We start from the raw sequence: 26642 nt of genomic DNA on the forward strand, positions 1-26642 counted from the left end.
ACATCTGCGCAAATAACTAGGCTCTAAAAAGTATTGACCTAAATCTGAGGTCAGTTTACAAATTTATTTTGCCACATCATTGAACACACATTATACTCACACTGTTTCAGATTAATGCAACCCACTGTTTCCTAATTTCTTCAGTGCAATTTGGCCCAGACATGCCAGACATGGCATTGTCAAATGTCATACAGTGGAAATGGAGAGCATGCAAGATATATCATTTCATCTTTGCAGACCATTTGTTCATGTGTAAGGGCTACACAATATTAGTTTGACCTTAGTGGTAAGGAGCAGCACTCATAACCAAAAGGTTGCTGGCTTAAATCCCTGCTGGGGCACCACTGTTGTACCCTTGGGTGAGGTACTTAACCTAAAACTGTCTCAGTAAATATCCAGCCTTATAAATCAGTGCTATGTATGCAATGTGTCAGTGCTATGGCTATATATAGTGGGTAGTAATAAGAGTTATAGTCTAATGGATACTACATGTATTAACATGGATACTGATGATCTGCACACTAACTGATGACCTTGATCAGGCAATAAACTCCAGGATTATATAAGCAATGTGTAGAAGAACCAATCAGAAAACATGATTTTAACTTACAGGTCAGCAACTAAGCATTTGATTTAATGTATTCATAAGCATCTGACTTTAGGGCAATACAGTGATAAAACTGTTGCCGGAACAGACTGGTTCATACCTATAAAATAGTGGTGGAACTAGTTAGACGATTATGTGCTGTTCTCCAAGGATCGCAGTTTATTCAGACTAGACACTTTTCTCAGGATAGTCAGCTTTCTGTACATTCTCAGCACTTATGGTTGAGGATCCCCCTTTCCTTGCCCAATCAGCATGAGTCATTGTGAACCAAATAGGATTGTGTTTAGATGCACTGTTTTCCACAGGTGGATAGGTCAATTGTAATCATTAATAATTAAGTAGCAGAGGAATGGCCAACATAGTTTATTGTGCACATGTGCACACAAAACATCTCTCTTTCACGCACACGTATAGTGTGTATAAAGATTAAGTAAAAAGTCCACATACAACCATACACTTTAACATGATGTGATTGTGTTCTAATTCCATTCTTATGTGTGACTTAATGAGTTCTGCATTCTTTGAAATCATCCCAGACAAATAGGCAGAAATAATTTTGCTTCTCTGGAATTAATGGCATCTGTAACTTGAATACCACTTCCTCTTACAGTGAAACATCAGGTGTACAAACTACTAAGTGGCTTTGGTCCATCCTGGCTAAAAGAAAATGCATGGACGTTGCAGATGGTTCACATTAACAGTTGTGTTTTCATCAAAGTTTAATAAGACTCTCCTCTTAACATGCACTTCTGTAGTTTTAGCATCTAATCAATAGTTTTTTTTTCAATGTATTTATTATTATTCTCTACAGCTCTCTTGATGCATGTTGAAGTAAACAACTGCGGGAACATTGGCCATGTTTTGGGTCAATGGTACCATATACTTTGAGATTCAGTGACGTGTAAATGATCTGAAAGCTAATCCCACTCGAGGAACCCCTGTAATGCCGCACAGACCATGTCCATTGTATTTGTTTCTCACTTTTGCATTTGCATTTTTATTTTTGTACTTTGTATATCGGGGGGTGGGGGGGTGGTGGGGGGGTGGATATACAAAGTACATGGATTGGGCGAACTATTTGGAAAATCCTTAGAGTTCTGGAAGAATTTTGTCCTGTATGCGGCTCCATATGGTCATACGCTATCTGGATGGACAGTGTCCTAGTACATTTTGTCCTTTACAGTGGATCTAAGATCAGCCTACCCGCCCCCAATCCTGCCTTCAACCATTTAAAGTAAAATTATGATTCTGATTCAGGATCAGTTTCTAAGGGCAAACTGTCCTTACGCCTTGATATGCTCCGCCTTAAGAGGAGGGATATGGTGACGAGTTTTAAAATACGATGACGACAGCAAAGACTGCAAAACACAATGTTCATAAACAAGTCTGAACCTCCGTACAGTACACAGGAACAAAAGTACTGAGATGTAAGACTTCGCATACAACTTCTCAGCAAAATCCCTACTTTCCTCTTTTCAGGTAATTATTCAGTTGGATCGCTTACGCTCACACGTATGCTTATTCTCAGTTGAATTTGTATGTGTGGAGTCTGATCAGCTGTTGTTGCTGATTTCCTTTGTGTTGTTCATCATCTTATAGTGAATATTTTTATCTGGCGCTTTAACAATGGCATTCGATTTTGGATATCTTCATGATGAAAACTTTTCTTCTAATCGTTTAACTAAGTAGTCTTTTAGTAATTTATTTGTATAGATACTTTTGCAACTAGCCTAACTCCTCGTAAAAATCTGTGGCCACAGTACGTGTAACTATACATCATGTACTTTTCTTTTTTAGTTCATGTTTTAGTAATAACTTACACAGACTACTTCATCAAATGTCAATACTGGCAACAGCTGACTGCTCTTTCCTGTCCAAGTTCGGAGTCAAAGCCCTGGCCTGTTTACCTCTATTCGGGACGGGTGCCAAGTATCTTGTGCATGCCCGGGCCAGATCTGAAGTATCACCGTATTAGCAAAAGGCACTGTATTCTATGTTGTCATCACACTTTCTGCGAAAAAAAGTGTGTTCAAGTGGGAGTTTAATACATTATGAGAGCTCATTGCATTGTGTTTTAAGCTAAAAATAATGAACTCCCAATATCGTGCATTCCAATATCCTGTATCAGCTGTTTGCTGACAAAGTTTGCAGACTGTCCCAAGTGCACGAAGGCATGCGTGGCTGTCTGGAAAAATAGCTCGTGAAGTAACCGTGATGCCGTGATGACTGTATTTACACACAGATATATATATATAATGTGTCTGTGTGTAAATACGGTCATCTATATGTACATATGTACAGGCAGGCTTACTGTACAGTCACCCGATACTCGCTATTGATATTCGCTAAACAAAACAGAGAGGTCGATTAACGGTTTAAAGCGATAACAGCTCAGCAGGCGTCTTGGTGTCACAAAATTAGGAATAAATACGGAGAAAACAGAAATAGGTCAGAGCCAAGTACTGAAAGCCGTTCACAAATACAATGAAAATGCATATTGTGGGTACTGGAATATCATTGTACACGGTTCATAGGTCTAGTGTAGTAGAAGGCTTAACTTAATATATATATTATTTGCGTCACCAACACCATATAGACGAAGTTTTGCCCTTAAAAAGAGGGGATAACTAAAGGGTTATAATAGAGTACCTGGGTTCAAGTAAAATATGTGTTGTTTAATAAGGACATTTTCTGTGCTAATATTTGAATAAGGATTACTTATGTACACATTCATTCATTATACCATAGGCTAAAATAGGATAGGAATTCCTAATGTTTAAAAATAACCCAGAGAAGATAAATGAAACCAAGTATTGATGGCTGCCAAAGTCGTGTTATTCTTGACCACGGTGTGCTATCAGACCAAAAGTAAAGGGCAGCATGTTACATGCTGCTGTAGGAGGTATTACAACAAGGCAGGTCTAATTTCAGGTCTGGTGTTAAAAGTCTTCCCGGTTCCATATTTAAGACATTCTGTTATATGCACGAATTGCATTACAAATGTCACCTTAGTATTCTATCCTGTGTATTTTATCCATTCTTCGACAAGAGGTAAACAATCCTAACTGTCTTAGCACATTGTTGTAGTTTAGCTATATTACAATTAATGCCACGACCAAACTGCTTTTTCACATAGTACCACTAGGGGGCGACTTTTTCCTTTTTATTTTATTTTATTTATTTTTTTTTGCTGTAGAGCTATTCGTGTGACCGAACGAAGACGGGGAGGAAATAATTGCAATAATGATTAGGAAATTATTTGCCCACCTGCTCGGCACCCCCGATGAGAATGACATAAACACCTGCGACATCACCGAGGAGACTGAAAGTTTTGATGACCTGTTAGAGTTTGAGGAGGGAGACTGGGTGATCATCGATATTCATGGTGAGTTAAAAACCCTGTTGTTTATAATGAAGGAGAAAAAAAAACTTCCAAATGTGTTGAATGTATTATTATACTTAAGTCTATAACCATAACTCCCTCTCATTGACTACTGGTTGTGCTATGGATTGGTCCAGATGCTCCATTTTGGTAACTCGATTATCTGGGGACAGCACTTGCAAAGGTTTAATGAATACAACAATTGTCTTGTGTATTTCATGTGGGAATTGGCTATGTTCACAGAGGGGCAGGCCCTGGCTCCTCCGCAGGTCGATCCCCTGGAGAACCTGCTGATCGAGCACCCCAGCATGTCAGTGTACAAGCGGAGATGCCAGCGAAACGAGGATGGCCTCGGGTCTGAGGAAGAGGAGGAGGATGAAGAGGAAGAGGATTCTGCTGTGTGAGTGGGTGCCTTAAACAAACACCAACCCCCAAAGACAGGGCTTGTCAGAAGCTGTGAGACACTTTGCTGTGGTGTCTGTATAATATCAAAGCAAGGGGAATTCACATTACCATCTCTGTACGAGACAAACATAAGTGAGTTACACTGGTGCCACCACACTGTGAAAAAGGTACAGCGGATGGTGTTTGCACTGATTAGTTTGTTCCCCCAGCTTTCTGACACCTTCAAAGGGTAACATTTCAGTAAAAGTATGTCTGCGGTAAGGTTAGAGCAGGGGCAAGCAAAGCAGGTGTGTGTGTCTTCCAAACTGACAAATGCTTGATCAGATCTGTGACTAAACCTCGCAAAACTTCAGTAAGTAACAAGTTGCGTCTCAGGAACACGACCGTATCAGGCTCACGGTGGCAGAGGAAGACTGCTGTAGGGCGAGGCATCTGATACCCCTCTGTCGCCCCCTGCAGGCCTGTGCCGGTCAGGCGTCCCATCCCGTGGAGGATGACGGCATGGGGCAGCATCCTGGTGAGCGACAGCCACTTCCACACTTTGCAGACTGCCAGGGCACACACGGAGCGCAGGAAGCTGTCCCGCAGCGCCCTCTGCAGGCAGAACCTGGTCAAGACACGCTTCTATGCTGCCGGGAAACGCTACGGCTACTTCAAGCAGCCCTGCCAGCGCCTCTACAACTACTGAATCCCCGCCCACCAGCCCTCTGAGTGCCTCTGGGCATGTTGACATTAATGGTAATGACAATGTTTACCTGCGAGTCACCTGCCTTCATTCAGTGTTTGCTTGATACTGGTGCCACAAAGCCATTCATTAGTAATCCAAGCAAAGCACAAGGCACAACACAAACAGATCTTTGACAAGCTTAGGCAACAGTAGTTGCATAGCAGTAGTATGCCAGCAACCACATCTGCACTCAGTTTCAGCATTCATTTAAGTTTTTCAGTGTAAACTACCATGCTAACTGCCTTTAAGCCAGTTTAGTTGGCTTACTGTTTTTAGTGCTGTGTTTACTTAATAAAATTGTGGTGTGTGTTTTATGGTTTATAGAATAGTGGCATGAGTGGAATTTATTTTTGCTTTTATGGTATAAGAATGTTTTGTATTGTATGTTGTTGGATACTGTTATCTTAATATTATAGTATGCAGACATTGTTACATAATTATGTCTTATAAGAATCACATGTGTGAATTTTAAAAACATACCTGACCTATGCAGTGTTAATATATGACATTTCACTGTGTAATGAAACCACTATGGCTCCTTTCAGCATGCTGCAGTTATTTTTATATTGTATGCTTGTTTTGCCTTCAGGAACAAATTAATAGTATGTAAGGAATACCTGAGACTGGTAAATTATGTTAACAATGACAATTTTTTTACTGTAACACTGAAATTGATACCACTATTTATATTCATATGACTGTTTCCATTGCTACACATGAATCCATGTTTTTGCTTATAGAAATGCAGTTTGTAAATATTACTATACGGTTCAGATTTTTGTATTTTCAGAGCGTATATTTCTTAAATACCCATAAAAAAGACAGAATAAATGTGTTTTGCACATCAAGTGAATGCTTTTTGGTCATGAAAACGAACACTGGCGAGTCCAGTGTTTTGAGAATTCGCCCACGTTACCCTTACTACAGTGAACATACATGGTGAACACCATTATCACACTTTACTCAAATACAGTGGCTTTATTACACGTCAAACAGTGAAAATTGACACTGAAATGGCCCCACACACGAAATGCACCTCAATCTCCAAACAGAAACAGTACAAATGGACAGACAGTGGACAAACGAATGCAAGATAATTCCTCATATTCACCCCATGCCCCTTCTGTCAGTGTTGCATCACTGGCTAATTCTGCCTGCCGATGTCCAAGGCTAATATCAGTAGCATTAATGGATTATCAGAGACAGAATCTTTCTGATATCAAATCTCAAACGTTAGTATGCTGCCCTGGTTTTTCAAAAGACAGACACAGACACACACACACACACACACACACACACACACACACACACACACAATAATCTAAAATAAGGACATCATGGATCCTATGGCTGTAGGTCAGTTCCCAAGGTAATATAAGAAACAAGGATTGCAAAAAATGATTCATTTTCAACAACTGAACCCTAAAGTTAAATTAACTGGCCAATTGGAACTGATGCGATTAATGTAATTTGCTGTCAGGCACCCAGTGCATTCAGCTATTCAATGTATGGCAAACCTCATGATGTAGATATTACATGCACCTCCCTTGAGTCAACAACTAATCCAGCATTCTGAATTGTGCATGTGTGCTTATTTCCATGCATTACCATTAATTAGTATACATTACTATTAGCGTGTATTATTGTAAATTAGCGTGAGGAAGCTGGCTGTGCTATTGTGCCTCCCTCACATTAATTCATTCATACGAAGCCAATGAAACTAAGATTAATGTTACTATTATTCTATCATATCACAGAAAACCCATGCCATCTATCCAAATTTCCAGGCAGGGCCCAATCACTTCATTGGTTTGGCCTTTTTGATACAATGACTGCATCACAGCGTAAGACTGCACAGAACAAAGGGCCTTGTGGAAACAAAGGCTGACATCCCTGAATAAGAGTAACATTTTGCTACTCACCTTAAATCTGGGAGGACTGCTTTATGTGAGGCTACGTTCATTCCTCAAGTCTTGGCTGAAACGCAGCTTTCTTCCCCAGATATGAGAGCATTAGGGGTATTAAAGCAAGCATTGTGAAAACTAGAGCTAGAAAGCCTGCTGTATTACAGCCCCGTGTGAGCACAACAGGAAGTGACACATTTCACTGCAGTTTTCCTGACTCTAGTCATGTCCAACAATTTAAATTAGTCAGACTAAGGAGTACACTACTTAGTCTAACCCAGGGGTGTCCAAACCTCTCCTGGAGGGCCACTTGTCCTGCATGTTTTAGATCTCTCCCTGCTCCAACACAGCTGATTCAAATGATCAGTTTGTTATTAAGCAGCTTCAGGAGTTCATAACGAGTTGATCATTTGAATCAGCTGTGTTGGAGCAGGGAGAGATCTAAAACATGCAGGACAAGTGGCCCTCCAGGAGAGGTTTGGACACCCCTGGTCTAACCAATGCTACTTTTCCTGCTTTCACACCACTTCACAGTTTGTGCACACGGTTCCTTGTGGAAGTGTCCTGCCAAAGCATCAAGGGAGTGAAATTAAAAGTAAAAAATACGAAAAACAATTAAAAACAAATTGAGCTGCATTACTATTCATTTTAATAAATTACAGAAAGGAGAGAAAACAGGGGGTGCGTTTTCAGCGGCAGGTTTTTCAGAAACCTATCAGACCTATCAAACAGTGGTTTTCCCCTCTAAAAGAGCTCACCCACAACAGATTACCAGATCTTCATTTCAGCACTTCATCTTATGAAGACAAGCTGACACCAACTACAACCACAGCGCTGACAGTCTGCTTACCGCACACTATAGTGTACATAGTTAACTAAACGTTCTTTGCAGAAAAAGTTTATTTGCAACATTTGTTCAAACATTATGTGATTCTTTTTATACTCCATTGCAAATATGGCTGCATAGCGGTAAGCAAAATGCATGTACTTAAACTAGCCTTAGTTCAATTTTATGCAAGTACATCTTCTCATATATTCTATGTACAATATTAATGTTTTTCACAAGGATGTTCCAAAGTTATAATGCATATGTAAAAGTGAAAATGATGACGCAGGGGAGGATAATTATCCATTTTAAACAATTAAACAACACATGACAGAACAAAAAAATGCAAAAGGAAATTATCCAGAAGAGAGCAGTACTGTTAACCAAAACATTGCACAATAGTACCATTTTAACGCCGTCTGCGGAATGTAAAACTACTATTCAAAAGGATTAAATCAAGATTATCAAAGATCAGTGTTCTGCATGCTGATAGGCTCCACCTGGGAAAGGGTGTGGTTTCAACCCAACAGCTGTGCTATCAAACTTTTGTTTTGTTTTCCACTCAAGGTACTCATTTCTAGTACTTAACTAAGATGATTCCTTTCAAATGTCAGAACTAACTAGCAGCAGCAGGCAAGATGCCAGGGTTTAGCAGGCTGAACAGAATTAAAGACAACAAATGTGCAACAATGAAGTGTTCACCATCAGAAAAAAAGTAAGAAACCAGTTTTTGTATTTGTAAAGACACTATGGTGAAAGAGATCCTTATCTGACCAGAGCAAGACCACGGACTAAAGATACAGAGCTTCTGCTTAACCATGATGTAACTCTTGATTTGATGAGCTTCTTCTCATTATCTCCTCAGCCTTTCGGAAATGAGCTGATGGCTCAAAACTTCCCCAAGGTTTCAGTAAGCGGCTCTTAAAATGGTCTCTAACTATAAAAACACACATTAGCTAGAAGAGGGACACCCACGGTGGGGGGGCTCTTTGACTGGCCACTTCCACGTGGCTCAGCCAGTCACCCAAGTGAAGAAGGTGAGGAGCAGGACAGAGACAGTGCACGTGAGAGGAGAGAGGACAGGGAGCAGAACTGTGGAGCAGAGCGGCAGGAGTTCACTGCGTCCCACACGCCCTCTCCCTCGGGTGGGGCCTGGAATGCAGAGAGGAGGTGTGGGCGTGCGAGAAAAGCGCGTCTACACCCCCCACCGCTTTCACAGCAGGGGGGTGGTGGGACATTACGAGAGACTGAGGGATCAGATGATGATGTGAAGGTTGGTGAGATGGGGCTTCAGTCAGAAAATAAGGCCTCTGGAGACTGACAGATGAAGTGAAAGCTGTTGCAGAGGCCAGGTCTCAGGAAGACTTGTTCTCCAGCATGTAGTACCGGTACATCAGGCCAACAACTGCAGCTGCCAGAGCAGGTATCAACCATGTGGTCCAGGAGCTACACACAGAGGGACATAAAGAGTGATAAATGTTTATTACTCAGCTATAGAAGGTAAACATATTCCTCATGAAGACATAAAAAGCCTCCACTAGCACTGCTTGTACAGCAAGCACGTAGTACACAGTATGTTGTTGTTAGAGGGAAATAAGATTTTTCATTTGATAAAAGGAATCTAGCAGCACATTCTCTGCAAAATTATCAGTAGTCTACTGCACATCATCACTCAGCATGTTTTTCGACAAGCGTGAAACTAATTCGAAAATTGAAAAAACGTTTGAAAATTAACCTTGGGCACATTGTTGGATGCACCAAGCATACACAAATACCAGTCACCCTTGTACAGCTGATTTTAAAAGCCTTGCTACATTTCTTCCACTACAGTTTCCATGAAGGCACCCTAACATGCCATTTACTTTTTCAAAACAGCAGTAAGTTTGGGGATGGTGATTCATTCTACTCCAGCCTGCTCTAATATGGTGACACATACAGTAAAATACATTTTCTAAGGCAGTTTGCTCAACTGACCTGGACTCTTTTGAGGTTGTGATGAAGATTTCCTAGAGGAGAAAACACAGACATTTAAGGAAGTTTCCCAAGCTGAGGACAGGGTGAACATGTACAGAAAGGTTTGACTGAACAAATAAAACCTAAATCTAAAATGTGCAAATACAAACAATACATTTACAAACAGTCTACTCTCAGATATGAGCACCCCATGATTAAATTATACCAATGATTTGTTTGATAACTTGGCCGTTGAACCTTACCTTTGGACTTTCCTTCCTGCGGTCATCCTGAAAGATAAAATAATTGATCTGTTACATTTCATTTCAAATTACTCTGCTTACATGCCCACACCTGATACTGTGTTACAGGACAATTAGCAATTGTTCACAGTAAAAGGAATACATATTAATCATCTACTCAGAATATGTGGCTTGGTTACTGAAAAATTAGTATTTACAAAGGCTCTAGGAAGACTGTTTAAATGTGGGTACAGTATTCAAATAACAGACTGAGAAGTTTGGTTTCCCATTTCCTTTATTAACAGTCCTTGTAGATGTCTAACCACTGCCCTAGCTTTACTGTATCCATATGAGCAAGGGGCATTGTGAACACCATAGTCCTTGAGTTACTATATGCTGTGAATCACTGTATCGCATGAGCTGATGAAGACTTTTCTCTCCTTAGCAAATCACAGATTAATTCAAATCAGTCAATTACTGATAACACTCAACAGCTCATCCATTTTGGGATCACAAAGCCCTCCACCTCCTCCCCACAACTACTTTACTGTCCTGTACTTAGGACCTGCTCCTACCCCTAAGAAGGTAGCAAAAAAAACCTCCCAAATCACTGTAAGTGCTGACTGTATGCGCAGACACAGGTGTATACCATGTGCAGCTCCCCAACGAAGTACTGCTGGAGCATCTCCCTGGCGTCTGTGGAGTGGCCCACATCTTCGAAACTCTCTGTGGCATCCGCTCCAGCCTGCTCCAGCAACACCTCCTCACCTCCAGGGTGCTGGAAGCACAAAGACAGGAAGCATGAGTGGCAGCGCATTTTACTTTCAAAGACACCTAGGGCTGCTCCCTAAAGGAAGAGCCACGTCCAACCAAACATTCTCCCAGAGTATAATTTTTTACAAGTCTCCAATTTTTTCACTAATTAACCAGCAAATTTCAAACAAATCTATAACCATGGCTGCATATACTGTGAAACATTTAAAGCCACATTTCTAACAGAGCTGGACATCTTTTGCCAGAAAAGTAAACAGATGAAGGCTGGATGTTGTCCACATATAATTATTTGACTATCAAACCCATTTCTGAACTGAAGACATATGTTTTAGCAAAGTGGAAGGGAACCATGCTTCAGAGCAAGGACATCAATAAATACCTACATCTATGTCCAATCTGGTACTAGGATTTCTGGATATTAATGGAGGACACTACTGAAAATGTACTGTGAGATAAGTACCCATTTTGGATAGTGAAAGCAGCAATCCTGACTAATTTGATTTGAACGTCATACAATTTGCACGACAAATAAACATAGCTATACTGTTATGTATGTTTCTCCTGTATTATAAACAGGTCTTGAGGTATTTACCTCAATAAATACTCTAGGTGTCTTGTGAAATTTAATTCTGCATTGCAGTTCTACCACCATGGTACTCATCTATACCAGGGCTATTCTGATTGCTGTCCATCATGAACTCCCTGCTGGCCCTGTGGTCATTCTTTTATGCAAAATATAACACCATGACACCATGCTGGTCATAGGTAAACCATTTTCTTCTTGTATGCATCTGCAGTTATTCAAGTTAGTTTAGGTTTTTTAATTGTTATAGATTACGGACCTGAAAAACTTGTTTTCCAGTATTGTTTTGTTTGAGTAATGAGTAATTTCCTGTTCCAGACCACAAATAAGATAATGACGATGTTTTTCCGGAAAGTGGAAAAATGGAAGTATTTTAAGAATGTGCCCACACTGATTACGCAGATAAACACCTTATTGATACTGAAAAATGTCTGCCACCTTCAAAATATTACAAACAAAATGTTGCCCCCGTAAAAAGCAGTCGGAAGGAGTGTGATCCACATCACAACGGTTAATTCATAAAGTCTATTGGCAGCACTGTCTCCAACGCAACGAAACAATGTAACGTTAATAAAGATGACTGGCTGCTATCGGAATTCCAGCGTATCCTTACATGAGCAAATGAGACTGATCTGGTAATATACCGGTTCGCACGTCTTTTTCGATGTAATGTTAGCTGTAGTTAGTTAACTGACTAGTTAGAGCTTTTCTGCTAATACCTAAAGCCTCGAGGAGCATACGACCTATTACCACTTTCAAGTATACTGGTGATAGCTATCTTGCTTGCTACACAGCATGCCAAACACGTCCATGACGCCATAGCAACTAAATTATATTTTAGCATGCTAGCTACATAATCTACGACAGATAGCCAAGCTCAAACAGCCCTTTTCGACCCAGCCTTCAATCTGACTGGCTAAATCACAATCTAAGTATCCAGGACAGATTTTTGCTTGCTGAATCCTAGAGGATCCATGCGAATGATAGAAAGTTAACTAGAAGTAGCACATTTCAAGGGTATTGGCAATGTCCAGCTCGATCGCTTCCTAGCGAGCTGGCTGTGTCCTTAGTGATTACACACTGGCCAAATAAAGACACATAGCTAGCTACCCACCCAGCCAGCTTAAGTTTAGCTTTAGCATGGTTAGCGATCGTTACTTACTGATAGTTGTGGATAGTCTGAGTTATCTAAATAACCAGATACTGCGGCTTGCCGAAATGCAACCGCGGCGCCGTTGTTAGCTAACGTGCTTGCTTATTACGCCGGTATTCGGGTTGTAGCTAGACGACTAGGCAGATCTGCATGGAGACTGACGATAGTGGAACAGAATTCGGATCGAACTGCTGGCTAGCGTGCAAGTTAGCAACCTTTCGGCACATGTACTGTATCTCTGTCCACTGCCACTTGACCAGCTAGCTAAATAGTTGTATAATGTGGCTACGATGGCTAGTGCTTACCTCCTCCAGGAAACTTGTGATATCATACACTTTATCGTGGATGATGAGCCAAGTATCTTTGCTCGTGTTGTGCTGTTTTATTTCTTCAAGCGTGTAGTATTTCACGTTGCTTTCCGGGACAATCTCCCCATTAGTTTTCTCTGTGTGATTTTCCTCTCCCATTTTGATCCAGATATCTCGCTATGTTCTTTAAAACGGCATCGACTGGAGACGCACAAGGTAGTTGACACTAGAGTAACTTTTTTTACGAAAGCGTACAGACACTCATTCAACACAGTAACATTTTCTCGGAAGAAAGGATACGTGCGGCTCAGCTTTCCCAAACCAGGCCACCGCCGTGTCATTCCATCAGCTGACATGTGGGATCAACCAATGAAAGCAGCTAATTTTCTCCGACCAATAATCATTTAGTGACGGCTGTGTAAGACCAATAGTAGACCGTCTGTCAACCAAAGAACCAATCATAATCGCTCATTGAAGATCACCAGAGTTCATCACGCAGTTCAAGCAGATTTTCGTCTTCAACTTGAATGGCATGCGGTATACAGTATATCAAATGGGGAGTTTGATACACAAGGGTTTTAATAAGGGAATTTTATTATTGTTATTATTATTGATTTCGCGAAGACGAATGTTAGTTGAACAAAAAATGAAAATGTAGCCTGACTAGTTTTAATACATTTAGAATTCTGTTGTGAGTTGTGAACATGGCTTGAAAATCTGTGATAGATAAAGTATTATCTCAGTGCAGTCTGATATGACGCGGTCAAAACTGTTTCTGAATTGTACTTGCAACTTACTCTCTTTTTACATTGTGATGCGCGCGTATGGAATCTGATGTTTAAAATGTTTTACCAGTTGAAAGTACATATTGTGATTGAACTACGAGTAAAAACGACTAGGCGTGGAAAATCCATATGAGGGTAACACATAGCATACATGGGTCAACAGTAGTAGCCTACCAGGATTTGATATTTTCATTGTAGTACACACTGCACTAGATGGCAGCAAATGTATATAGTTTTGAAAAATTTGAGGATTAAAAATAATCTAGACCTTGGAAAGGAGATTTGGAAGAAAGCAATAGGAAGCTGTTTTGTGTAATTAAGGTTTCACAATATCCCACCATGGTTATGAAATTCCTATTGCCATAATCTGCAGTGAGAATCATCCATTTTGCACAACTTTCCAATTATTGATATGGGGCATATGTCTTTTAATCATTTTCCAGTTTTTGTACTAGTGACTAGTGATATTAATATTTCACATCAAACCTGAAGGCCAATAAACATCATACAAAGACCAAAACTGTGTATGCCAATTTCCATATGAAATGGCTCTAGATAGTATGGTCCATCATGATTCAGGGGAATTTACTGCTTAAAGAGTGGTAAGGCAATAAGTAAGGATGCAAGTATGCAAGGATCACAGGTGCTCCTCACTTGGATAATTCTGTCTGAGTGATGAGTAGCGTTTAAAGCCCATTACGTCACATGATGTTCTGTCAATAGCTTGTTATCTTGGTCAAACTTTGTGTCGTGTCTCTGCAGTAATGATCTGTCAAATCTGAGTGATTTTGGAGCTTAGTATTTCACCATTAAATGAATCTGAGCGTGGTAAATCTTTGTGGTAATCTAAATCATGTTTGCGGTAGATACATATGTGGGAGATGCTGCAACTGACCCCAGGGGTGGGTTCTAAAGGTTAAATGTTGCGCAATCACTCATAGAACAGAAGACTAAGTTAGGCTACTCAAAAAGCTTTGGATTTCACCCACCTTCAGCACCAAAATAAGATGCTGTGCAGCATGGTGCCTGTTGAATTCATTGCCACCAGGCATTTTCAGGTTGAAGTCCAGTGGCAGCACTGAGAACAGCATGCAGGGTATTATTACTCGGTCTCGCTCTCAGGGGAGACTTCTTCCACTCCGCTCAGGTTGTCCAGTTTAAGGAAGCGGAGACCAACCCGGGCGATGAGCCTCAATGGGTACCCTCAGCCACACGCTGTCATTACTGGCATCTCAGCATATGTCCAGATCCAGGTGAACTCCCACAATCTTATATTTAACACGTTATCCACCCATACAGCTTGACGTTTACCCCAGAATGACTCAGGCATGGCACTCTTGCTCAAAGGTACAACAACAGCCCCCCCCCCCAATCAGTGCTGTCGTAAATTGCTGTGCTTTTTACATTGTTTCTTGTTGCCGCCTTTACCCTGACGCTCATAGCGCCGTTTGAAGTTGTCGAAGTTTGCTGTTTGAAGGTGTACCGTATTAGTTGCCCTATAAGCTGTAGCTGTACAAATCTGATAGTACTGTGTCCTCAAACAGACCTTGCTCTCAGCTGAGAACTGTCTCATTGTGGAATTGTAAACATCCTGTCCCCGTACTGTTGCTATACTTACTGTATGCACTTTTGTAAGTCGCTTTGGATAAAAGCGTCTGCTAAATAAATAAATGTAAATGTAAATGTAAACAGCACCCCACCAGGGACTTACACCTGCCAACAGAGGTTAATGTGCAGTTCCCTAATGCCCAAGGAACACTATTACTACACAAACACCTAAGGCAGGCAGCAGCGGGCAATGACAGATAGAACAGTAGTGCACCAAGCAAGCGACAGAACTCCGCGCCATTAATATGCTCGCCTCGTCAGCCTTTCACCAGCTAATTGCACACATCAGGGGAGCTAGACATCACTGTGCCAAACTGGGCCGTGCTCCCTGTGACATCACCTAGCCAATTAAGCTGCCACTCTGCCCATGTGGAAGCAGGAAGTTGAGAGTTCAAATCCTAATTAAACGGCCTTCTAAAAGCTGACCATACCTTTGCTCCCTGGAGGAAGACAGTGTCCTTCATATCTGTTTGCCATCTCTACTGTAATACATTGTTGGTGATATCTTTGAGGGATGTTGGTTTATCTCATCTGAATTAGCCTTATCTGATTAAGCTACATGTTACTATGTGCCACAAAGCAACAAATCCAATTAGCAAAATAATTGTGATGCATACGTCTGAATGATATTTACTCCTCCCCTGTGTTAATTAATTACAGCTCAGCAAAATGCACCCAGCTTGACTGAAATTAATGCCTCTCTCACTTTTGATCCACATTGTATTAGCCTAGCAACAGCTTTAATGCCAGCCCAAGAATTACAAAGAAATCACAGCAAATTAGGGCACCAAGAAAAAAATACAAAAAATGCATTTCATATGCCTTTGATTTGAATGTGAGAGGCTGTGCGTCTGTATTTCTGTCTGTACGTCACACTGAGAAAGACCAGAAGTTTCATATTCCCTAATTTAACCCACTTGATCTCATGGGTCAAGCTTTTGCCTGGTGTGTGAAATTCCAGTGCCAATAATGTTCGTTCCCCTTTTTCCAGCATTCTATTAAAGGCCGATTTAATTTCAATCAACATCCTGATGTAATGGTAGATTTATAGGCAAAATTCTTTTTCTTGTGTTGATTACCTTCTCTGAGTTTGAAGTTAAGGAGGAATGCAACTACAAATTGTGTATGTGAACACAGCCATAAACTCAAAAAAGATGAAAAATCTGAAAACAGGCACAATTGCAATTCATGCGCATGTGAAAGCACAAGACATTGCTTGTGTAAAGCTCACATTTACCTCCAAGGCTCAGAGGAAATGGAGAACTACTAAATGCATTTCTTGAAGCAGTGATTCTTGGCAAAATAGGTACATTATGTACTGGACTGTAATATAGTGTTGTGATGCCAATGTAAGGTTCTTTCCCCTTGTTTGGGCAAGTTTTATAACAGGGTTCATAACAAATTATAGATTTAAATAAATTATGATCTATCAGACATTAAATGTGGTTAATTGCATATTAAGTCATTTTGAAACACCACAACAGCAAGTGAGTCCTAATTGCTGGGTATATATGGGAACTCTACAATACACACATGCAAAGGGTCCATAAATATTTGCATTTACGAGGACCTCTAGGTATACAGTCTGTTACACCTTTCACAAGCAAATCTGCACTCTGTTTAAGATGAACAGTGTGAACATAATCTGCCCCCAAACAGAAGATCATTTAGGGTAAAATGTTGAACAGGTTCCTGACGACACACATGCAAACACACTAATGATGTCACTCTGTGCCAAAAGGCGAAAACAATAAGAGAAGCAATCATGCTGTTGATAACATAGTTAAATATGATGGACTCACATCTGAACTTAGATATGGAAATATGCTGTTTTGAAAAACGTAATGCCCACTATTCATCAAATTAACATTTTTTTCCCCCAGTCAGACTCCTTTTTAAGGAAACAGCTGGTGCTAGTTCAACAAACACATTTTACTGCTGACTAAAACTCTCAGAAAAACTAAACAGCTATTTGCTCTTTTAAAGTATCGTCATTATCATCTCTATCACCACTAGGTGGAGTGAAGGTTATGTGACTGGGCCTCTGTGTTTTTGGGTGTATGTTACTTTGCCATATTATTCACAATCAGTATATATTATTCATATATGCACCCAATGCAAAAATGTTTCCTGAATGAATTTAGGTTAGGTACCTTACTCAGTGACCCAACAGTGAACAGGCAACTCGCCCGATGCCTTAATCACTGTGCCACACCAACACATGCAGAATATGACGCACCGTGAGCAATTCCTTTGATTTGCATAACGCAGAGCATGTCTTTATTTCTGTGGGAACAAGTTCCAGAGGGGAGCAAGACTTAACGAGATTCACAATTGCCGAACGCAGGCACAACTGGTAATGTGGTCTGTCACTCATCAGCCGTAGCTCTCCCCCTGAAACAGCCATTTCATGTGCTAATAAAATAAACAAATGCTGAACAATGCTCGACTCTGAATAACAAATGCTGAACAAAAGCCCCCTGGCTTTCCCCCACTGAAGCATTTGGATAATGACTGATATAAGCTGAAGAGCCACCCACAGCCCTGACAAGTGCCCTCATTTCAGTGCTACTAAAAGGGCTACTTTACTGCCATATGGCTCTCACTATTGTTTGTCTGTGTGATCAATTAGAATTCAACACAGTGTCTTATAAAAACAATCATTGTGTCCTGCTAATGCAATTCTGGCAGTCCTGCAAGGTTTCTCCAGGACACCCATCTGCAGACGGATATGGAGGATCAGCTGACATTGAGCAGATATGGCACTTCTCAGCCAACACATTTGTGAGCATGAGGCAAAGGCCCATTTTCATTCTAATCACAGTGTGCCTTTTGCATCACTGTGTGTAACACATCTAAACGAGTTACATTATTCAGTGACTTCAGCAACTGCTAAAGTCTGGTTTGGTCATCTCAAGCCTGAACTAGTGCAATGCTCTTTTGGCTGGCTTACCTGCATGCACTATTAAGCCTCTGCAGGTGATACAGAATGGGGCTGTACGTCTGGGTTTCAACCAACCCAAAAGGGCTCACATCACACCTCACCTCACCTTGGTTTCAATCCGCTGGCTACCTGTAGCTGCATGCATCATGTTCAAGGCCTTGATGCTTGCGTACAGGACGACCAACAAAACCGCACCTACCTGAACTCACTCCTGCAAGCCTATGTTCTCTCTCGACTGCTACGCTCTGCTACCAAGCAACGTCCGGTGGTCCCGTCGCATCGCGGTGCCAATTCACTGTCCAGAACTTTCTCCGCTGTTGACCCCCAATGGTGGAATGAACTTCCACACTTCATCCATTCTGCTGAGTCAGTCTTCAAGAAACATCTGAAGACACAGCTCTTCCACTCTCACCTGAGCACCTGGAACACTACCCCCTAAAGGAATTTCTCATGTCTCAAAACTGTTTCCTAATAAACTATACATAAAAAAGTGACATAATGGCTTAACACACTTGTTATCTCTACCAGCTAGCTTGTACCTTGTCAGACCAACGTTTGAAACCTGGTCATGCAGTGCTTCTAATATTGTTGACTCCTTATGGGTTTTTTTTTTTTTTTTTTTTGCTTGTGTTGTACTCTACCTCACTTGTAAGTTGCTTTGGATGAAAGTGTCTACCAAATGAATAAATGTAAATGTAAATGCAAAACTGTAAAAGAAGGATAAAGTATTTTGCTGGCTGACGGAGTGTTAACCATGTGATTTTTTTTTTTTTAAATACAGAATTTACTGGCCATCTGTGCAGGACGCTTCATTTTTCCGCAACAATAATGTTCACCACTAGATGGCACTACTGTGTAGAGGTGACAGTGCCATTCTGAGAAGCAGTGATGGCAATTGTTCCACACAAATCGCCATAATATATGAAGTCACTGATACGAAAAAAAAAAAACATAATGACGATTCAAAACCACATTACTGATTTGCACTGATTACAATCACTATTAATAATCATGGTACACTGACACACTGGTAATTGGTCTGAATTAACCATTTGCCCATTAGCCAAAATAATAATAAGAATGATCAAATCAATGGGACTTGCTTGCAGTCAATCAGCCCAAACACTAATTAAGGAGAAGTGAAATGTAAATACACACAAGCATCAACATGCAACATACAACTGTTTGGGCTCCATGTCCCAATCTACCAATTGTGCTGTGCCAACAATAATCAAAGCAAAAGTCCTGGACCAGAAAGCTTGTGCTTACACAGGAAATTGGAGGCACAACCACACTGCCTTCTCACGACAATACGAAGCAGTGCATTACAATAATATCAAATGGAATTATTCATCACTGACTACAGCTCAAATACCATCAAAAGAGCATGTGCAGTGTTGCTGCCAATAATGACAATCCTAATTATGACACAAAGACACGCGCTGCCACGCTGTGATGCTCATAACTGATGAGCAGGTGTTTGAATTAACAAGGAAAAGAGAATTTTGGTGCAGTCAAAAGAGTACCTTGAACAGGTTAATACAGATATACAGAGGCATTTAATCGAACCACTGTGATGGTTTGCGCTTAACTTGGACTAAAGAAGATAAGACTTAACACTTTTTTTTTGTACAACTGCCTGCGTCCACTTAAACATTGTAGGTTCAATAACCAGTACCTTGAAGTCATTTTTAAAGTTTAAAATAGTCTTTTATAACTTCACTGATCTGTTGGACATAAAAGGAACAAATATGAATGAGTGTCCTCACCTGCCGGGTAAACAGCATTGAGCAAGTGAATGGTTTCCATTAAAATCGGTGACATAAGCCGTAACACTGAGCAAGCTGAATCTGGCAGCAAGAGTGAGAGAAGTGACAAATAAGAGACAATCGGTTTCACACAAGACCTTCGCTGCCCCCAAACCAATACACCAGAAGCCAGCTCTCAACTTTATCATTCAAGCAGCTTTGAAAAAGATAAGGAGAACTGAGAAATTATATTTAGGAATTAGGGTGTGAGAGGAAGATTTCACCCAGAAAGGTAATGGAGGTACATACTCTTGCAGGTAGTAAAATAACGTTTGGGTGAAAGATTATTGGTTGATCATGAAAAACATGACACTGATACTATACAGAGTACCAAATAAACAACAAATCATGTTTTGAGCTTTCAGTTTAACCTAACAGCCATGTCACACCTCCTTGGCACACTGAAAAACAAGACCTGGAGGCCTTCCTTTGGCAGTGCATCCCATGGTGTTTATGGTAGGTGAGGTGGGTCTCCCAGTGGAGTCCCAGGGTTCCACTCATGTAACCTTGATGCAATTTTGTCCCAAAAATTACATTACATTATCAGCATTTAGCAGACGCTCTTATCCAGCATGATGTTCATCAGTTGCAGTTTTTTTTTTTTTTTTAACAATGTTATCCATTTATACAAATGAATATTTACAGACGCAATTGTGGGTCAAGTGCCTTGCCCAAGGGTATAGCAGCAGTGTCCCTTTTCAGCACAAGTCTTGCTCCTTACACACTATGCTACATTTCTGCCCCATTGCTGCAGGGGCCAGGTCAGGTGCCTGGCCAAGACATCCTCTGAGTTTTCACCTCCAAAAACCACGTTGTCTTCAGATTGGTTGTGAACGTAAGGGAAAATTCATAGCTAAGTGTACAGTAGGTTTGCATTCTGATATGTGGCAAGAAGATTAACTGTCAATGTACAATGTGATGAGATGAAGGACCAATGGAGATCAGACGTGGCAGCGTCTCAAAGCCAGACAGGGGCCTGAACATCCAAATAAGACTGGCGCAGGACCGGGGGGGGGGGTTCAACGGACAAATTGTCACGGCGATGGACTTGCCGCTGCGCCCCCCCCCCCCCCCCCCCCCCAGTTAGTGAGGGCGCCAGGGGGTTCATCCAGGACACGCGCGTGTGTGACGGCGTTGAAAGACACCCAGGGCGGCCATGTTACCGCGGGCGTGACAGTAATGAGAACACCTCCCCGCCGTCGTCACATCGCATCATTAAAAGCAACACTTCAGCACCAGCTGCATTTACAGACTGCCCATCCCCAGACTGCCACATCCACTGACGTCAATGTCATTGTGCCAGAACAAAGCCACCGCTGCAGCAGGGGACACTGACAGATTTCTATAGAGTTTTAAAATTCATCTCCAAAAAAAAAAAAAAAAAACCTTCTGTTGTAGGCACTTGGAGAAAAATGTAAAAATCAATTTCAGCATTGCTGGGAGGAGGTGGAAAAGAAGGCAACGTATCTGCTGGATGAATCCAGATGAAACTGGAAAATGCTAAAGATTATACTCATACAGCTCCATTGTGTGGATTATGTGCATGTTGCTGATAACATAGCGGCACTCTTGAGATTTCAGAGAATTTGGCACTGGAATGGGGCTCCCCGGTTGTACAGGTTTTCCCCTGCAAAGTACTTGCTTGTTTTGAGAGCATCCCATCGTGATCAGGATGGCGGGATCACTGCCAATCTCCTACCAGGGAGTGAAAATTCATCTCTTCAGGCTGCATTTTGGTTGTGCTACCAATTATAACACTGAAATCTTCCCTTTTCTTGAACATTACTGAATGGACTTATTGCACTAGTTTTCAATACGTTTGATTACATGAGCACTTATTTAGCATTTGTTACAGTCAGGCCTGGTGCCAGGAGAAAATACAGAGGGGTGCAGCTGCAATCTAAATTGGGGCACAAAAAGTCATAAATACTATGTAGACATTGGGACATGAGGAGACAACTGGGGGTGCACTGAGGTTCAATGCACCCCTAAGCACCCCCATAGCGTCGGGCCTGGATACAGTACTGGCTTTTATAGCTCTGTGTTATGGATCGACACACATCCAGATGTAGTGTGTCATTTTATGTTTGTATTGCATACTTATGTGCCCTTTTGTGCCCACGATTTATAAGCCACTGTGGACAAGAGCGTTAAATGTCTGAATGGAAACGTTTGGTCTAGACACGCATGGCAACAAGGGTGGCCGTGTGAAACAGATCGGCATGGCCTCCCGTTATACCCCACTCAAACAGATGATGCCATCAGACTTCTTGCCTTGCTGGGCCCGTATGGCTCCTGCTGTTCGGACTGTGACAGATTCTTCCAAGGGGGACTGCTGCGGCTGACGACTTCATAGCATTCCCTACTGTGACATCATAATCCCCACATGTAACTGTTCCCCCCAGATCCTGGCTGCCACAGATTAGCCTCTGTGGCAGCGCTTGGAGTAAAAGCCATTGAACATCTTATTGCAATTTAGGGTATACTCTGTGCAGAGATGGGAAGGCCTGCCCCTGACAGTCCAGGACTTGGTTTTCAAATATGGCTACAACATGAATCAGGTAACAGGAATGGCATCACAGCTGAAAAGCCTCAAAGGACCTCCTACCAAGCAATTTTAAATACATCATTTGTTTAGCAAATGGACTCAACTAGGGGAACCCACAGAGGTGATATTTAGCATACTGTTCATTTATACAGCTCTATCTATATCTCCTAAGGTCAATCAGGTTAATACCATTCTTCAAGGATTCAACAGCCCTGATTTGTTGCAAGTCACACCTCTTTCCAGAAATTCCACTTCCCTGACCTCTAAGCCACACAACCCTGCACTCTGACCTCCCCTTCCTGAAAGCTGTTTCAGATCATTACCAGGGAACACTCCAGCACACGGCACACCACTGGGCAATGAACGTCTGCTTTTGACCTCTACTCTGACTGATGTTTTTTCACTCACCTGTACCCTATCTTCCTCTTTCTGTGTTGCATCTGCACTACAACAGCAGCCACTGCACTTTTACAGTCAAAACAGATAAAATCTGGAATTGATTACAATAAATATCTGCGGCATCCATAGCTGAGGGCTGTTTAGTTGCTTTCTTTATTGTCTGGATGAAAAATATGGCCAAAATCAGCTCAAACTGTAACAGACAACATACTAGATAAAAACAAAAGTTCTGCACCCATGTTTTATCATGTATGAATAATTATCTTGGCAACAGTAAGTCTTAGATAATCCAATGTTTTGGAGGAGATTCAAAGTATCAAAATTATACAAGGAATGGCAGCAGTATTTCTGCTCCTAATGGCAGAGCGCTGAGAAAAATTTTGAGCATTACACCACCACAATAAAATCTCGTCAGGATGATGCCCAACAGTTTTTACCAATGGGAAATTGGATGCCAGGTTAATTTTCCTGTTCACAAATCTAGAGAGGGAGAACACACACCCACCGCCAAATGCACAAATGGCATTAATCTGTTCTGATGAACCCCGGGTGGCAGCAGATGTGAGTGATCCGTTTCCACCTCTGGACTGACATGAAACGTGTTCATTACGGCGTTGAAATTGCAAGTCCCCTTTTCGAAAAGCTCAAACATATCCGTTAATTGAAAACGGGACACGCCATTGTGCCGTTGTCAAAAATAAATCCAGCATTGCAGATCGTGGTTAATGAACAATTCAAAGTGGTCTGTCGTGGACGCCACACACAGAGAATCAGGCCGATATCAGTGCTTGTATTAAAGACATTCTGCCCCGGGACCGAGGTAGAGATTAAGACTAATCAGAGCTTTGGGGGAGAAGATAAAAATAATAAACAAAAAAGACTTAAATCATTCCTCACTGAGCACAACCAGGTTGGATTTCACAGGGAAATTGAAATTGGACGTTCAAAGTGATTTCCCTCTCAGCGCAACATCTTCAGTAATAAACTCTGATTACCTCAGCAGGGAAACAACAGCTGAGCAATTAGCTCATCCAGTGTCCCTGCCCAAGAATCAAGGGGTATTTCCAGCCTGCAATTTTCCTTTGCGTTATTACCTCTTCCATCAAAATTTTGTCATAATGTGACTGGGTTAGTGATGAAGGTCACTTGAGGTCAGCTAGGTTCAGGACAAAAATCAACTGATCCTATTTTTAACTTGTTATTGTAAGTGATCACCCTCACATAGACCACCGTGTGGTTTCACACTAGTGGAGGAATTTTAAAGAAATCGGGGAAATTGGAATGTGTGTCTCTGCCTGGTGCTCAAAAACACAGAGATTCGCCCTGTGACATACAGGTATTGGGGTACTGCACATCACAGATTTCGTGATATTCTGCTGGAGATCACTCTTTGGAGGGAGGAAGTACATGTGGCTCTGTGGTTTGAGCCAGGAGAATCTCTTTGCAAACACCAACATTCTGTTTGGCTTTAGAATGACAGACTGTGTGCATGTATGTAATCAGTGGTGGGCTATTCCAGACCTTGACAGGTAATGAATGTGGGGACTCCAGACTACCATCAGGGAAAATCATTGTGTCGGAAGCAGATTAGCCCTAGTATCAATCTATGGAAAGTTTAAACAAAACTCAGATATCGGTGGGGCGTTGTCCAACTGTCCTGTTGGACCAGAACTCTGGACCCCCATATCGGGCCATTTCAAAGTGGCATGCGGTGTCTTTTCAGTTTAAAGTTCCAAAAGGACCTACCATCTTCAAGAATTCAGTCCTATTTATCAGCTGCGGTAGTGATACTGACTGTGGGATTCAGAGACAGACTATCCCAGCTCACAGTCCTGCTTCACACACAGTGAAATAAAATGCACATAGCAGTTAGCACTACAACCCAATCCACTAAAACCGCATAAAATTATTCCTAAATGAGAAATGGGGGGGGGGGCAGAATGAGAGCAGAGGGGGCACCAGATCAAATTATGTTCCAACGGGAGAAACATTACAATGGTAAGGTATTTTAGATTGTGATGATGTTCCTGGAGATATTGGATTTTGCTAAGTCTCCGTTAGATTCTTTTTTTTTTCTCGTTAGTGGCCAAAAAAAAAAAAGCAATGCACTGCTGTTGTATTCCTGCTTTTACAGACCATTGATATTGCTTTACTTCATTCCTGACTGAGCTTGCACGTTATTGCGCAGCAGGTATCTGGAGAATCTCACCTGCAGGGCACTGATAATAGAAGTGTGCTTTTCAGTTGTCAAGAGAAAACTTTGTGAAGATATGAAGATATATATGAGGAGATAACACATTGATTTTTTTTCTACAAAATTCATAAGTTTTACAGATATCTGCCGAAATGAATCATTCTACAAATCAGTTGGTCTGATCCCATTTGGGATGGTTCTCTCCATAGCCCTTGGTTGCACAAATATTCTCTTCCTATGGAAACCACAACATTGTGGAAAAATATACATTTATGTACAATTGCATTAGTGAATGGTATGCTAGGATAAATGAAACACAACTGTATTGTTTAACTTGTGTTACATTGTTCATTTGCTGCACATCAACTCAATAAAAGCCTAAGAAGTTAATTAAATTTCATCTGTAAACAGCATTTATTGAACAACTAAAGTAAGTCCATAAAATAACTCCCATACCCCAGGGGAAATGTTTATAATCCTCATTTAACTCCGTGGACTTCATTTTGGTTAGAATTCCAATGATAAATGAAACTGTAACCATTCTACATTATTTAACAAAGGACCTTTCCAATGTGGTGTCAATGGCATTTTCAAATTTCTTAAATTCATGTACTGGGGCTATATTATGACATTCATATGTTATGTGTATTTTCTAGCCAAAATGGGGGGTGGAAAATTCTTAACATTAACAGTTTGTAATTGCATCTAAGCTGGCAAAAAGCTAACATATTGACATCATAACAATGCTGGCCCCCCATCTTCACTCCACCTTGTTCAGTTCCCCATAAATATGATCAGGGTGCGAAATACGGGGGGTCTTGGGGGGTCCGAGACCCCTTGATTGACACTTGAGACCCCCTGAAAGCCTCAACAGCAAATTTCTGGGGGGTCTCTGGAAAAATCTTTTAAAAATGATTTTATACAACACAAAATAATGTATTTACTTTTCATTGCAATGATTCAAAAGTTGTGGTGAAAAGACATGCACAGGTTTTCATAAAATAAAGCACATTACCCACACCTTACCCAAGTTGACAGATTGTCTATGAAACACAATCTACACGTATTTTGAAACCTAAATGTTGGCAAGTATGGGTAGGGGGGACCCCCCGATTGCCAACGGGTATTTCGCACACTGAATATGGTTATGCAATACCAAGGTGTCAGGGCTTCACGCCATTTACTTCAGCTTTGCTTGCAAGGCCGTCCTGAATTTCAACACAACTGCGCGTTGCTGTGGCCGGAGCACAACATCAGGCCTCCTCTCCCATAACCGCCAGCCTAACATCTTCATTTGGTTTCAGACCTCCTGCATCAGATGCAATTACACAAGGAAGAGTGAGTTAGACACGTGCCCAACTATATTAGATTCTACAGAAGCAGCAAGTGCCTCATCGTACCTTTCCTGCAGTTTGAGTTGCATCATCAATCCCAGCTTGATAGAATGATTCACCAATCAGGCCATCACACCTGGCTGATTATTTTGCAGGAA

General features: G+C 41.3%; 2 protein-coding genes across 2 annotated transcripts; one reads left to right on the forward strand and one right to left on the reverse strand.

Annotated features, from left to right (window-relative positions):
* The first annotated feature begins 1959 nt into the window (after nt 1-1959).
* On the forward strand, nt 1960-5969 carry si:ch211-260e23.9. Its single transcript, XM_036543188.1, has 4 exons — nt 1960-2086; nt 3804-3992; nt 4233-4389; nt 4854-5969. Exons 2-4 carry the CDS (start codon nt 3851-3853, stop codon nt 5080-5082), a joined length of 528 nt encoding a protein of 175 aa, XP_036399081.1. The 5' UTR covers nt 1960-2086; nt 3804-3850; the 3' UTR covers nt 5083-5969.
* Nucleotides 5970-9128: 3159 nt separating this feature from the next.
* On the reverse strand, nt 9129-13187 carry LOC118788052 (cytochrome b5-like). Its single transcript, XM_036543889.1, has 5 exons — nt 12862-13187; nt 10696-10824; nt 10068-10094; nt 9826-9857; nt 9129-9297 (listed from the first exon to the last, which is right to left on the reverse strand). The coding sequence occupies exons 1-5, from the start codon at nt 13021-13023 to the stop codon at nt 9207-9209; spliced, it is 441 nt and encodes a 146-aa protein (XP_036399782.1). The 5' UTR covers nt 13024-13187; the 3' UTR covers nt 9129-9206.
* Nucleotides 13188-26642: the final 13455 nt, after the last annotated feature.

The sequence above is a fragment of the Megalops cyprinoides genome, chromosome 13, assembly GCF_013368585.1.
Source record: "Megalops cyprinoides isolate fMegCyp1 chromosome 13, fMegCyp1.pri, whole genome shotgun sequence".
Lineage (NCBI taxonomy): Eukaryota > Metazoa > Chordata > Actinopteri > Elopiformes > Megalopidae > Megalops > Megalops cyprinoides.